Source organism: Chaetodon trifascialis, chromosome 8 (genome assembly GCF_039877785.1).
Source record: "Chaetodon trifascialis isolate fChaTrf1 chromosome 8, fChaTrf1.hap1, whole genome shotgun sequence".
In the NCBI taxonomy this organism is placed as follows: Eukaryota; Metazoa; Chordata; class Actinopteri; order Chaetodontiformes; family Chaetodontidae; genus Chaetodon; species Chaetodon trifascialis.
The window spans coordinates 18,644,517-18,658,133 of NC_092063.1; the positions used below are offsets into that span (position 1 = coordinate 18,644,517).

General features: G+C 41.3%; 3 protein-coding genes across 3 annotated transcripts in view; 1 reads left to right on the plus strand and 2 right to left on the minus strand.

Annotated features, from left to right (window-relative positions):
- slc16a4 (solute carrier family 16 member 4) overlaps positions 1 to 4,262 on the minus strand; it is a 28,210-nt gene extending 23,948 nt beyond the window's left edge. Inside the window, exons 1-3 of the mRNA XM_070967653.1 lie at positions 3,978 to 4,262; positions 3,583 to 3,732; positions 1,570 to 1,706 (exon numbers count right to left, since the gene is read on the minus strand). The gene's annotated coding sequence lies outside the window, so the exon portion shown is untranslated. The remainder of the gene's footprint in view (positions 1 to 1,569; positions 1,707 to 3,582; positions 3,733 to 3,977) is intronic.
- Positions 4,263 to 4,701: 439 nt separating this feature from the next.
- Positions 4,702 to 8,515, minus strand: lamtor5 (late endosomal/lysosomal adaptor, MAPK and MTOR activator 5). The gene is made up of 4 exons (XM_070968724.1): positions 8,382 to 8,515; positions 8,225 to 8,286; positions 6,110 to 6,227; positions 4,702 to 5,115 (listed from the first exon to the last, which is right to left on the minus strand). Exons 1-4 carry the CDS (start codon positions 8,414 to 8,416, stop codon positions 5,055 to 5,057), a joined length of 276 nt encoding a protein of 91 aa, XP_070824825.1. The 5' UTR covers positions 8,417 to 8,515; the 3' UTR covers positions 4,702 to 5,054.
- A 2,375-nt stretch (positions 8,516 to 10,890) lies between these two features.
- On the plus strand, positions 10,891 to 13,195 carry prok1 (prokineticin 1). Its single transcript, XM_070969364.1, has 3 exons — positions 10,891 to 11,073; positions 12,078 to 12,203; positions 13,076 to 13,195. The coding sequence occupies exons 1-3, from the start codon at positions 10,891 to 10,893 to the stop codon at positions 13,193 to 13,195; spliced, it is 429 nt and encodes a 142-aa protein (XP_070825465.1).
- The last annotated feature ends 422 nt before the right edge of the window (positions 13,196 to 13,617 follow it).

The following is a 13,617-nucleotide window of genomic DNA, read 5'->3' on the forward strand; positions in this document are numbered from 1 at the left end:
TGCTTTTATACAGGAAAAGCACAGAAATACATTACAGGCCATTACTAAAGAGGACATCTGCAACCAGATGCAGAGGTGGAATATCACACTGACCACTTTGGAAGATATCTGCTTCATTTGACTAATTCAGGCTGCTGAAGCCCCGTAGTGACTTCAGTTGGACGGTGGATTGTGCTCGCTGTCTTTGACATTGGAATCAATTCGATCTCTTGTCTTGTCTAACAGCCAGACATGGGCGGAGCCACATACACCTGATGTCTTACACCTTGGCAGGCAGGGCCTACTTCATCAGGCTTGAGCTGTGACACCAGGAGAAACAAGTTCAGCATAGTGAGCTCAGAGCCTGCTGTTCTCCTACTACAACGACGAGATCAGTGTGTCTTGTTTGGTCTCTGTGATTGCCATTTGTATGACGCCTGTGTGTGTGCGCGCGCGCACACACACACACACACACACACACACACACACACACACACACACACACACACACACACACACACACACACACACACAGAGCTTTGGAGATCAGGGGCAGCGTGTAATAGGTTTAGAAAGCAACACCATGTAGATGTTCTTCTTGTGTGAGTTCTTATTAATTTTTTATTTATTATTATTTTTGTTCTAAGGTGAATCTTTTACACAAAGCAAACCTTTGTGTTTGTTGGCCTGCAGCCAGGACAATAATGTTTCATAGAAACGTCTAAAAAGTAATGGCCATCACAAAGACCAGCTTTTCAAGAACAGCAAAACTGCAACTAAACCTCCATAAAACCTCTCCTCACTATTGATTCAGCATAACTCAGACAGGCTTGTTTATTGGTCAGGAGTCCTGCTACGTCACAGCTGCTCTGAACTGTAGGGATTCAGTTTTTTGAAGGGGACGCTCTGGGTGTGAGCATCGCATGCACAATATGTTGTAGGTGAATTATTCCATAAGTTGAACAATTTGAAAAAGGATTACCAAAACGCCACAGAGGTAAGTGAATGAGTTGCACAGTGGATATTTCTCCAGTGGGATATTACAGTATGTACAATCCTGATTCTAAAAAAGTTGGGATGTTGTGTAAAACGTAAAGAAAAAACAGAATGCAGTCATGTGTTCACAAGGAGGTGAACCTCTCTCCATCCTCGCTTGTGAATGGCTGAGCCTTTCCAGGATGCCCCTTTCATACCCAATCATGATGCTATCACCTGTTGCCAATGAGCCTGTTTACCTGTGGAATGATCCAAACAGGTGTTTTTGGAGCATTTCACAACTTTTCCAGTCTTTAGCTGCTCCTGTACCAATTTGCTTGAAACATGTTGCTGCATCAAATTCAGAGTAAGCAGATATTTACCAAAAAAAAAAAAAGGATTAGCAAATGATCACATTGTGTTTTATTTATGTTTCACACAAACTTTTTTGAATTGTGGTTGTAAAATAATGTTGGCAACAAATTCATATTTGCAGTTACACACCAGAATAATCACGCAGGAGAGGAATGAAACAGACAGGTGATCTCTGTCTGTTTCTGTAAGGACTGAGCATCAGCAGCATAACGCAAAAGACAAACCAGCATGTTGAGTTACCTCTTAGACTGATTTGGTAGTTTGCCTGAAGGCTCTGGAGGCGACGAATAAACTCGGAAGTCCTATTCTCTGAGTGTCATTCTCAGGTTGGTTGAAGGGCACTTGTAACTATGGCGGCATCAAGATTAGTGTTACACCTGCAACAAGAAGAGGACAACGATAAGTAACAAGTGACACAACCACATGAGGGTAAAAAAGAACAAAGAAATCAATGCAGGTGCACAGTCACTCTGAAAGCAGAGACATAAGGAGCGCTCTGCAGACAACTGTGGATATAATACAGGAACATTCTGTGTTGACATTATTCTGAATCTATCCAGGAGTTGTTCAGACGTTTCACACTTATCCTAGAAGCTGAGCCTTGTTGTGGCACGAGCGGAAAAGTGAGGGGATCACCGAAGTTATTGAGATTCATTGTCTGGGAACCTTCACAGAGATGACTGTAAACTTTGACCTGCTGCTGGCCCCAGGCGATCAATCAGACAGTTGTTGAGATATTTCAGGCCAAACTGGTTGACTGACCCAAAGCTTAGTCACACAAGTTTGTCACATTTGCCCTCAAATTGACGAACTAGTGTTCCATACTCCTTAACCTCCAAGAATCTGGGATTCTGTGATTACAGCACATTCAAAGTTTATGTACCACTTCCATTTTTTCTCTATTGCTTTTTTTTATTAAAGTGCACAAAAATAATATGTATTAGATGAGAAATGTAGCAATAGCGCTTCAGTCAGCAGGCTGGCTTCACATTTAGAGAGTGTAGTGCTGAGAAGAATATTGCATTGTGCTTCCTCCACAAATCAAATTAGCCAGATGTCCCTGTCAGTGACTTCCAAGCTCTCCCCACAACCTCACTGAAGAGTATGCATCAACACCTGCAGAAATGAAGAGAACTCCCCCCACCACCCCCGTCTACAGCTGTGCTTTAAGAAACCTACCCTACATCGGCAGGTTTAGAAGGTCAACAGCTTTGTCTTGTTAGAGCGCATTCTGTTTTAGTTTAGCGTCACACGAGTGCACACAGTGATGGACAGCTCACTGAATCTTTTTCAAGACAAAAACTGACACCTAAACAATTGGCACTGATGTGTCTTTAGGGAAACAACTAGAGCCCAAATGGCTGATAATCCACAACTTGTTGCATCTTCTATCTTTAAATTGGACGTCCACAAGGGCTTTGGGCTAAGAATGCAAATCAGCTTCAAGGTAGAGTAGGCGAATTAAACAAAAGAGCGGGTCAAAGATCCCGCTTCCAGAATCGTTACAAATTTCACTTCGACGCCACAAAAAACATTCAGGTTTATATTGTGTAAAAGTCTGGAAAAAAAAGAGGCCAGCTTGAGAATACACACATCTCATCTGTTGACGTCACTGTAATAGATTCTTCATATACATGCATACACATGCACATATCATGACTGCAGAGCAATGTGTGGTAAAATGATCTCCCCCTGCAGCATTATTGTTCATTAATGTAGCTTGTAAAAGTTTCTTTTAAACTCTCTAAACACAATTGCAGAATGTAAAAGTTTGCTCACACAGTGCAGACTAGAGATGAAAAGTCCTGTTCAGACTTTGTAGGTGTGTATTTTAATCCTACCAGGATGTGTTTTGCAGCGTTAAAACCTCAACAACATGACACTCACCAAGTAAAATGTCAGGATTGTGGGCATGTTCCAACACTGCCGATAAACTGCTTTTGTGCATATTAGATACACACACACACACACACACACACACACACACACACACACACACACACACACACACACACACATATACATTATATCTGCTCCTTCTGTATTCTGATTGTTTCATCCACCGAGGTAATACAAATTCTGGACCCTCCAACTATGAGCACAGCACAGTTATGAGGGGAGCCAGTCATCAGTCCTGAGGAATTGTGGGATTATGTAGTAAATGCAGAGTGTTGAGCTGCAAGCTTTTGGCTTAGTCCATGGAGGCATATGCAAAAACCGTATTACCATGGGGAGAAAACAGGGAGGTCTCACCGTGTGCAGCAGTGAACGACCTGTTATCTTCGCCTCACAGGCCTGTTGCATCGCGCCCCTCACTCAGACCAGCGCTCAATCAAGCAGATGCGACAATCCAGGAGCACTGACACTTCAGCGGTGTTTTTCAAGATGTCATCTGCGTGACAGCTGTCAAAAAGAGGCACGAATCTGCACTGACGCAATGTGGGTGAAAAGTTTTACAGGCAAAGATAACTTTGGAGGATTTCTTGGCCTTGAAAAAGTTTGCAGTGACTAATATTTCACCAATAAAGAAAACGAATGACAGTCTGAATAGAATGCTTTTGTTCAGTCATCTCATGTTTTAAAAGGATTACTGATTTATGTAAATATACAAATAAATAATTAAAATAATAATAATAAGAAATTCATACCTGAAATCTCCTGCAGTCCTCGACGCGCTTCTGTCCTAAATTTCATTCAGTTTAATTTGACGCGTAATTTAGGGGTTTCTAGCTCCGGAGTTGTGCGTCCCAGAAAGGCGTGCGCGTCACCGGTGTGGGACTTTTTGGCACAGAGAATTTGCTGCGGGGCCCTTTTCTCCGATGATGAGCGTGCCATAACTTTGCCTCTATGTGCGAGTCCCTCTGAGCTGCATCTCACATTTCAGCCTCAACATCGCTGGCTGGCTGTGCTGAGGAGCCGCAGAGGGCAAAGCCTTCACTGAGGAGAGCCACGTGACCGAGACGTAGCAGCGAACCTCATCTGAGGGCTCAGAGGGAGGGAAAAAAAAAAAAAAAAAGCTCTGCGGTCAGGACATCAGACGCACCGCAGACGTTCCTCGGGTTCCAGTTAAAGGCAGTGCGCCACCAGCACGCACTGCACGCTCTCTCTGCAGGTTTTCTGAACAAACCTGCAAGAATTCCTCTGATCATCCAGGGTGAAACCAGCATCCACCTGGTCCACTCCACCTCTGTCATGTGTGAGGTGACTCCAGTTTCTTCATAGCAGCTAGAATTAATGATTGCAATGCTGTTTTTCTTTTCTTTTCTTTTTCCATTTCTGGGATGACTTTCATCCAGCTGCCAAAGAGAGTTAATTGGTTAACTACGAAACACTGAGCAAAGGAGAAAATAATGAATACTTAATGCAGAAGAGGGCAGCACAGAGTCAAGTTAAAGTTTATTAAAGGTTGTTATTCTGCACGATTGCCTTGGATTTAAGGATATGAAACAAAATGAGACATGCACACATTAACAGGCTTACTTTGTACATGACATCAATACAATAGCATCACTGACAGAATGGCGATACATATATTTTCTATAAAAGAGCACGGCAAGCATCAGAAAGTTAGCGGTCATGTTCTGGTTTAAATATACAGGAAACACAACAGACGCGCATGGAAAGTCCAGATTTCTCCTGCAAAGTGAAGATCTTCCTCAAAGTTCACACTGATGTGTGTGTTAACATTTCTCTACAAGGAAACTCCTCTGTGAGGTGTGCTGTCTTCATGATGCTATCTTGTGAACTGCTACAGTGATGGTCCCATGACTCCTCACCAGAATGTTTCTACAAAACAAGGAACGAGAAAACAATGCAGTGAGACAGACATGCACCTGATAACTGCTCAGATAAATGGGAGACAAAAACTGAGAAACATGTTGCTTTGGTGTTATCTCTGGATGGCATGTATTGACCTTTGATAATCATATCAACCTGTCTGTCATTCACATTCAATTTTATGTACATGATGCAGTTTGAAGAGTTATTGCCTGACCGATCAATACTACAGTCTTTAACCCAGTTCCCTCAGCATTACTACTGCTGGTGATGTTCTGATTATATAATTATTTCTCATCATTAGCAGCATGCTGGGCATCAGCAGCAGAGTTAAACAGCTGCTTCAGAGGCTTTTTCAACCTGCCATAAATGAAAACCTTGTTATTTAAAAAGAACAAATATCTAAAGATAGTGAATGTTGGACTTTAAACTCTACTTAAGTCCAAACCCAAACTCAAATAACTTGCTCTGTTAGTCAATTATAGACTGCACAGCCTGTCACATTTTGTTTTGGAATCTGATATCTGAACCAGTCATCAAGCCATTGATTTACACCTTGTTGACAAATTCCGTAATCTTAGAAAGCAGCCTGCGAGTCACAACAGAGCGGCAGGCTCATCTGTCCCCTGAATACAATCACTGCGAGGTCGAACATTTGAAATGGTTTCTTTCTAATAATAACTACTGGTGGGAGTTGAGGTCACTGACAGCCTTGCAGCAGGAAGCGTTTTGTCCAGAAGGTGGCAGCACAGCTGAGCAAATGAAAAGAAACTCCTCTGCCAAGTTTGGATCACAGTCTGTGCTACAAGTAACAAACGCAAAATCAATCTTTGAGTTTGGATCTATCTCAACTGTTTTTTTTTTTTTTCTAGATCTATTGATCTCCCCAAGCATTAATCAAAACCACTACAGCCAGACCTCTTCAATCCACTGAGATGGAGGAAAAAAGGGGATGATACAGGTCAGTCAAGCAAATAAGACAAAGGGATGTGTCAGTGCTCACCCTGACTCAGACTCCAGGCACACAGTTGGAGAGTCTGTTGGGTCTCTGGTGAGAGCTGCAGCTTGTTTGGCCAAAACTGACACAACACCGCCGTGTTCATCAGACAGGGAGCCGCGGCCTGGCAAGTGGTACACATGAGAAAGTGTTACGGTACAGTTTTGAAGAAAACGTCAAAGCGCGTGCTAATGAATCGTTCTCCAGAGGCAACTGAAGAGCATCCATCCATCTATGGTATTTGGTATTGTCACAAAAACTGATAAACGACAAATATTTACCACTAATTCAATTTCAGTCATCTTTCTTTTGTTCGTTGCAGTTTATCACATGTTGACAAACTTAGTTTACAGGTGCAAATCCTCAGCTATAGTTTCTTAAACACATTTAATAAGAAAAAGCACAAAGCTTTCTTCAGGCACTCCGACCGAGCCAAGGATAGTTAAAAAGCCTTTATTAAATTAGGGCATATTGATATAAAATATTCTAAACACCGACCGGTTTCGACCTGTGAGATGAGACAAACAATTTCAATATCAGTCAAGTAATTAAACAATTATATAAAAAGGTTACATCAACAGTGATAAACCCATAATGAAAATATATATGTTTCAATCACGGGTGATATATCATAAACATATATATATATATGAAACATATATATTTTCATTTTCATTTTCATTTTCAGTCATATTCTCATCTCACAGGTCGGTGGCTACTTGAAAAGTTGATATGTTCTTTGAATAAAATCATCATAACTTATCTTTGTAATTGGAACTCCTGTTCTGTCTGATGATCGGCTGTATGAAACGTTTCATCTTGTGTTATGTGAGAATTAACTGGTCTAATTGCTGTTGACGTTGGCACTATATAAGCAATCAGTGCACCTGACTCGGGTCCTTACCTGTTTTTTACGCCCTGACAAAGACCCGCCGTGGTCGAAACCGGTCGGCGTTTAGAATATTTTATATCAATATGCCCTAATTTAATAAAGGCTTTTTAACTATCCTTGGCTCGGTCGGAGTGCCTGAAGAAAGCTTTGTGCTTTTTCTTTGTCTTTACGGAATCTTTCAACTTCAAGAGCACCTGACATTTAACTGGAGTCCACCACGTTTTTTACCTGCGAGCACTCAGTAATTCCCTCCTTTGTTTGCTGAACATTTAATAAGAACTTTACACTCAGCAGGCGAAACTGGGTTTTATGTAAGTAGCACAGTTACTGGATACAGAGCAGGCAGACATCAGACAACAGGCAAGACATGAGTCTTTTCAGTTGTTATAGAGGATTTTTTACTTTATAATTGAGTTGCTGTGAGTAGGTCTCATTGAGAAATAGCAAAGAAACACAGTCTGCTGTCTTGTGATCTTACTGACACTGTCCTTTAAGATCTGACCCCCGTGGCTTAAGCTGTGATACAAGGACATTTAGAGCTAAATGTTGTGAGTCAGAATACAACTAATGATTATTTTAATTATCAAATATTCTACAAATTATTTTCTCAACGTGTCGGTCTATAGAAAGTCAATAAATAACGAAAAATGGTCTCAGAGCCAGCGGTGACATGTTAAAATGTTTTTTTTTTTGATAACAGTCCAAAACCTCAAAGATATTCAGTTTACTGTGAGAGAAATACCAGAAAATATTCACATTTGAAAAGCTGGATCAAGTGAATTTGGGCCATGTTCGTGAAAGAGTACTTAAACAATTAACAGATTATCAAAATAGCTGCCAAGCATTTTTCTGTCCTCATCCATTAATCGACTTATGGTTTCAGCTCTAGTTTAGAGGCCTTTGACTAATGAAGTGTTGTGCTGCTCACTACAAAATGATGATGATGGTGATTGAACTAAACTTGGTTAAACTTAAGTTATTGCATTTCAAGTCAAGTCACGGTTGGTGAAAACAATGACAGCGCAATTAGTCAGTCATTTGTATTATTTGCAAGTAGAAACGTTTCTGTCTGAAGTATTAGTACTTTTTTAGAGCTAACTTAAAGGTCCGCCTGAGTCATTTTACTGACCGACACTCAAACTCCGCCCTCAGTAAAAGGTCAGTTTGTTATGATTTGTTAATGTTTTCTGAAGAACCTCTGACAGAACAAGAGAGTCGGTGTTTCTTACAGCCCAGGTTGTGTCCTTGTTGATCTGTGCACAGCACACCGACCACTGCTGGATTTTTCATGCTGCCAACAACACAACAAGCAAAGAGAAATCACTTGTCTGTAACGTCGCTGAATTTAAAACCCAAACAAAAAAAAACAGGCTGGTATCAACTTACGTATCATCGAGATGCTGCTCGAGGGTCGACTCCATTTTTAACAATCGGAAATAACTGCAAAATTCAAGTTTTGTGTATGAAGTTTTGTTATTATGGTTGTCTGCTTCCTAAGCTTCCGGATAGCGTCAGCTGACCGTCACGTGCACTACGGGTCCCTGTGAGGACCAAGCAGCGCGAAGTGCGGTAAAACAATAAACTAAAACGTGTGACGCTAAAGACTGTTGTGTATAATACTCTAATTTTGTTTAGCGTGCGATGCGTGCTTATCTGTGTAGCACATATGCATGCAGTGGATAGATAGATAGATAGATAGATAGATAGATAGATAGATAGATAGATAGATAGATAGATAGATAGATAGATAGATAGATAGATAGATAGATAGATAGATAGATAGATAGATAGATTTTTCCTTAAATAAAATAAGAAAGATTGAACCAATATCAACTTGGTAGTGTATATATTTATTTTTCCTGCCTTCTTCTATGTGGCGTGTTCCTCATCCACTAAAATCATTTTCTAAACTAGATCAGCAATGTAATGAAAACCCTGCCTCTCTATATTTCATCATTCTTATGGCACTCTCTTCATCCCAGCCCCAGAGAGAAATTCATTTTCAGACGTGCATGAATAAATAATTGCATTACTTGAGTTATTTTTTTCCTCTGGAATACATAATATATACTGTAATTGAATGCAGTTTCCAGTTTGTTCTCACGCATTGCACAGGCAGTCACTATCAGATGACTCTCACAAATATCCTGAGGTCGCCTAAAACAGCTCCAGTGTCACATGCTGCTCAGTCATAAAACAGATATTTGGAGAAACATCACGTTTTTGTTTGACAGTCAGATCTAGAAACAAGATCATCTCCACTGTCCCAGTTACCATCCGATTAGTCATAAAAGAATGGTGCAAGTATTAGTCAACATTAGAAACACTTAGAACATAAGGTGAACTTTACCAACATCTGCTCTTTACTGAACATGAAATATAGAGTTAATACTATGAGTATAAAGCAGGAGCCTTGTTCTTGCAGGCTTTTGTTGATGGATTTTGTTAATGTGTTTTCTTCAAAAGTTAGCTGGAGGCCACTGCCTGGGCTCACCTCCCTGCATGATTTCTGCTGCCTGCTCCAAGACAGTGAGGCTTCAGTGCTGCTGCTGACAGGGCAGAAATGGGTGAATGTAATTATGTGGCTACCGCATTGGAGGAATCCATCACCTGTGCAGCAGCAGGATAATGTCCTGCTGACTAACCCATGGGGTACGCTCCCTCTCTCCTCCTCTAATTCTATCTTTTCCTCTCCTCTTTGCTCACTCATATTTCTCTCCTCGCAGTTTAAATCAGATCCCAGGCGCTTCTGCTGACAGCCTGCCGCCCATCACTGCCAGAGCGTGCACGTAGGCAAACACACGAACAAGTTTACGGATGCAGAATAATTTATAAGGTCCATGCGTGTATGTGTCATATACACACACACACATGCATGCACACATACACACTCTTTAATCATGAAGGAAGGGCGGCTGACTGACAAACTAGATCCAATTGTTTGCTACATATGGCCACTTTACAACCTCAGTAAATCTCCAAATGAGCTCAACCCAAAATAGAGATCTGACTCAGAGTCAGTGTATCATCACCCTGCCATGTACCATATAATGGCTAATGTAATTCAGGGATTTCACTATCATTTATGTAATATAGTAGTTCACAAAGTAAGTGAGCATTTTTCAGGTTCTGTTATCCATTAAGTGACACTGTCACTTCATAAGCAATGTCACTGAGGTGCAGTGAGAGGGAGCATTGTGATGAAACTGTTTTCAAGTGAAGTAAATGCAAATAGTGAACAAATGAAAGACTATTTAAAGAAAATAGATATGTTTGAATACACATCAAAGAAATACTCATCATCACACCAGTTACAGAGTAGTTTATGCGGCATTGTTTTTAACCTTAGAGGCCTTATTCTCTCAGTGTGGAATAACTGGTGTTTTGCTACAGTTGGTGACAGCTGTCACAGTACGTGCCATCATGGCACACACACCCCGTAATAGAATAAGGAAAATGACTTTCCAGCCGATGAAAGCTTTACATGAAGCCCATCCCGGCTGCTTCAGACTGACAAATAACTGGATTTTGCAGCACCTGTGCCCTTTTCACTCACTGAGGTGTTGGATTCAGTTTAGTTCATATGAATGACATCAGTTGTTGAGTTAACTTTCCATATTTTTTGTGTTAGCTTGAACCACTTGAGTCATGGAAACTCTCTCCGCCTCTGCCTTGAGCAGACGAATGGTCAAACCCTAAAGATCTACAGGTAGCGCGTCCATCAGCTGTCATCCGGATGAGTAAAATGACGAAGCTTCTGAGGAAACAGGCAGAGAGGGAGTTCTCACACATGGGGAGGGAGAGAGGAAGGGAGGGAGTGTTGGGTGGGGGTCGGCAGGGGATAAAGAGAGGGAGAGAGTGTGGCTCCCCCCTCTGAGGAGTTCTGGGAACCTTCATGACTGACTGGAGAGCCGAGGATCCAGTGCGAGGTGCCGGAGAGAGCGTTAACAGCTGGTGTCCTGTGTTGAGGGTGCTGAGAGAGTCCACTTCTCCTGTTGCTGTCATGGGCTTCAGGGCGGTGCTGTTGTCCTTCCTCCTGCTGTCTCTGAGCTGGTCCAGAGGAGCCGTCATCACAGGGGTGAGTGAGAGGTTTCTGGCTCTTCTGCTTAACTCATTTTTGCTCCGTTATCGCAGCAGTTAATTAGATTCATGTATGTACATTTTGAATTATTGTCCTCTTGAGTAGTGCCAAATAAGAAATAACATTTTACACTGATATTATCTACGCTTTCTGTCATAGTATATTGAGACACTTTACACAATTGTTTGGCTGCAAGTAGCACTTATTTTTGTTATCACTTTCAGTCATGAATCACTTTAGTCTGCAACATGTAGTGAGAAGTATCCATCATGCATTTCCTGAGCCCAAGGTGATGCCTCCAAACAGCTTGTTTTTGTCTGAAAAACAGTCCAAATGCAGAATTTACAACCATATAAAACAGAGAAAAGCAACAAAACCCTGAGCGGCAGGAGCCAGCAACTGTTTGTCATTTTTGCTTGATGACGGTTCATTTAGTTGAAGAAAAACTGCAATTAATTTTCTTTTGATGAATTGATCAACTAATTGTTTCAGCTTTAATTCTGTTTGTGCTTTGAGAATCATGCTGCACATTCACTCAAACCTCCACATACAGTTTATTTATGATATTGCTAGCCATTGACTTTTGATTTTGGTTTGATTTTCTCATATTGAAACTATAAATATGAAAAGAAACAAAAAACTCCAACAATCTATATATATGCAAACAGCACAGTTCACTTTTCTGGGTAATTTTCTAAAATTTGATTACACATGACTGACAGGAGACCACATCCTCCTCCGCTTCAACTCCACTGGAAAAACGAGAGGAAATCATCTCTGTCCTCTGATTGATATTCATTTGTAAATGGATTAGGGAGATGACGGGCAGTGGATAACATGGCTTTCATTGTACAGACACGAGAAGGCATCTCTATTAGCATAAATGAAAATACAAGTGATTCACTGCCATCAAACAGACTCTCTTCATCTGATCCTCTGCCTCTTTTACTCTTTCCTGTCTGCACCTCCAACTCTTCGGCTCTCTGTCGTTCCACCTGCAGGCCTGTGAGAGAGACCTGCAGTGTGGTTTTGGTCTTTGCTGTGCCGTCAGTCTGTGGCTGCGGGGTCTGAGGATGTGCGTCCCAAGGGGTGTGGAAGGGGATGAATGCCACCCCTTTAGCCACAAGGTGGGGAGAAATGTGATGTCACTAGTCTTCCTGCATCACACTGTCTGTTACACACACACACACACACACACACACACACACACACACACTGCTATGTTTGTGAGGACCCTCATCAACATAATGCATTCTCTAGACCCTTACCCTAACCTGAACCATCACAACTTAATACCTAACCTCAACTTAAACCTAATTCTACCCAAACCCTTAAAACCAAGTCTAGCAAACAGCAGGTTTAATTCCGTAATATGTAGCAAGGTCAAGTTTTACAAGCACACAGTCATGTTTCCATCACCTCAGAGGACTTTAAATTGACACATTAATTTCCTGACGACTTACCATAACCAAAACCACAACTTGCCCCAAGAGTTAACCCAAGTCTTCATTCTAAGATTTAATGATTTAACTTACGGAGACTTGCGTTTTGTCCCCATACAGAAGGTGAGTCTTCACAATGTGACGGTGTAAACAGGTTTATGTCCCCACAGCTTGAACAACACACACGCACGCACGCACGCACGCACGCAAGCACGCACGCACGCACGCACAGTCATACTCTTATTCTCTCTCGCCCACACTTGTTTTCTGTGTTTGTGGAAATCAGATTACATCAAGTGCTGGCAGGTTGGCTGAAGCTTTGGAAAACCTGCTGATAACTGCAGAAGTTATTGATCTTCTCCACAGTGATGCAGGCAATCAGAGCCATACATCACTTTGACAATCTGGAGAGGGAACAATTAGTTCTGCTAACACCACATCTATCTCTGAATTTAGAGTCTTAAAGAGCAACTTTTTAAGACCTGCAGCTCCACTTGTCAGCTGATGAAGGATTTAAACTGTCAGATTATGCCCCCCTCCCTTTTTCCCACTTTCAGGTCCCCTATCCAGGCAAAAGGCAACATCACACCTGCCCCTGTCTCCCTCACTTGGTGTGCACCAGGTACGATGATAGCAAGTACAGATGTACTGACGACTTCAAAAACATGGACTTTTAAAAGGCACCCAAACATTCAGATGAAGACGAGCACAACAGAAACAGCATTTCAGAGTGAAGAACAGGCCGTGGACGAGAAACACATATTTAATCTTCACTGACTGTGTTCTTCATTTGTGTACTCTATGCACTATCATACATACTTTGGATTCTACTCATCCATCAAGGACAGAAAAAAGAAATGTCAAGACATTGTAACCTGTTAACAAGAGCCACAGTATATGTCAGACTCTTTTTATTTAATAAAATCAAAGAAGCTCTTTGTGAACAATAGAAACACTTTGTTTTGTTTTCATGCTCATTTTATGTTAATTTATCAAGAGAAATGTATAAATATTGTTGTCAATAAAAATATGATTACAACACTGTTGTTATGTAAGTGCGTCGCCAAGGTGTTTTCCATGTTCAGTTCATTTTGTTTGA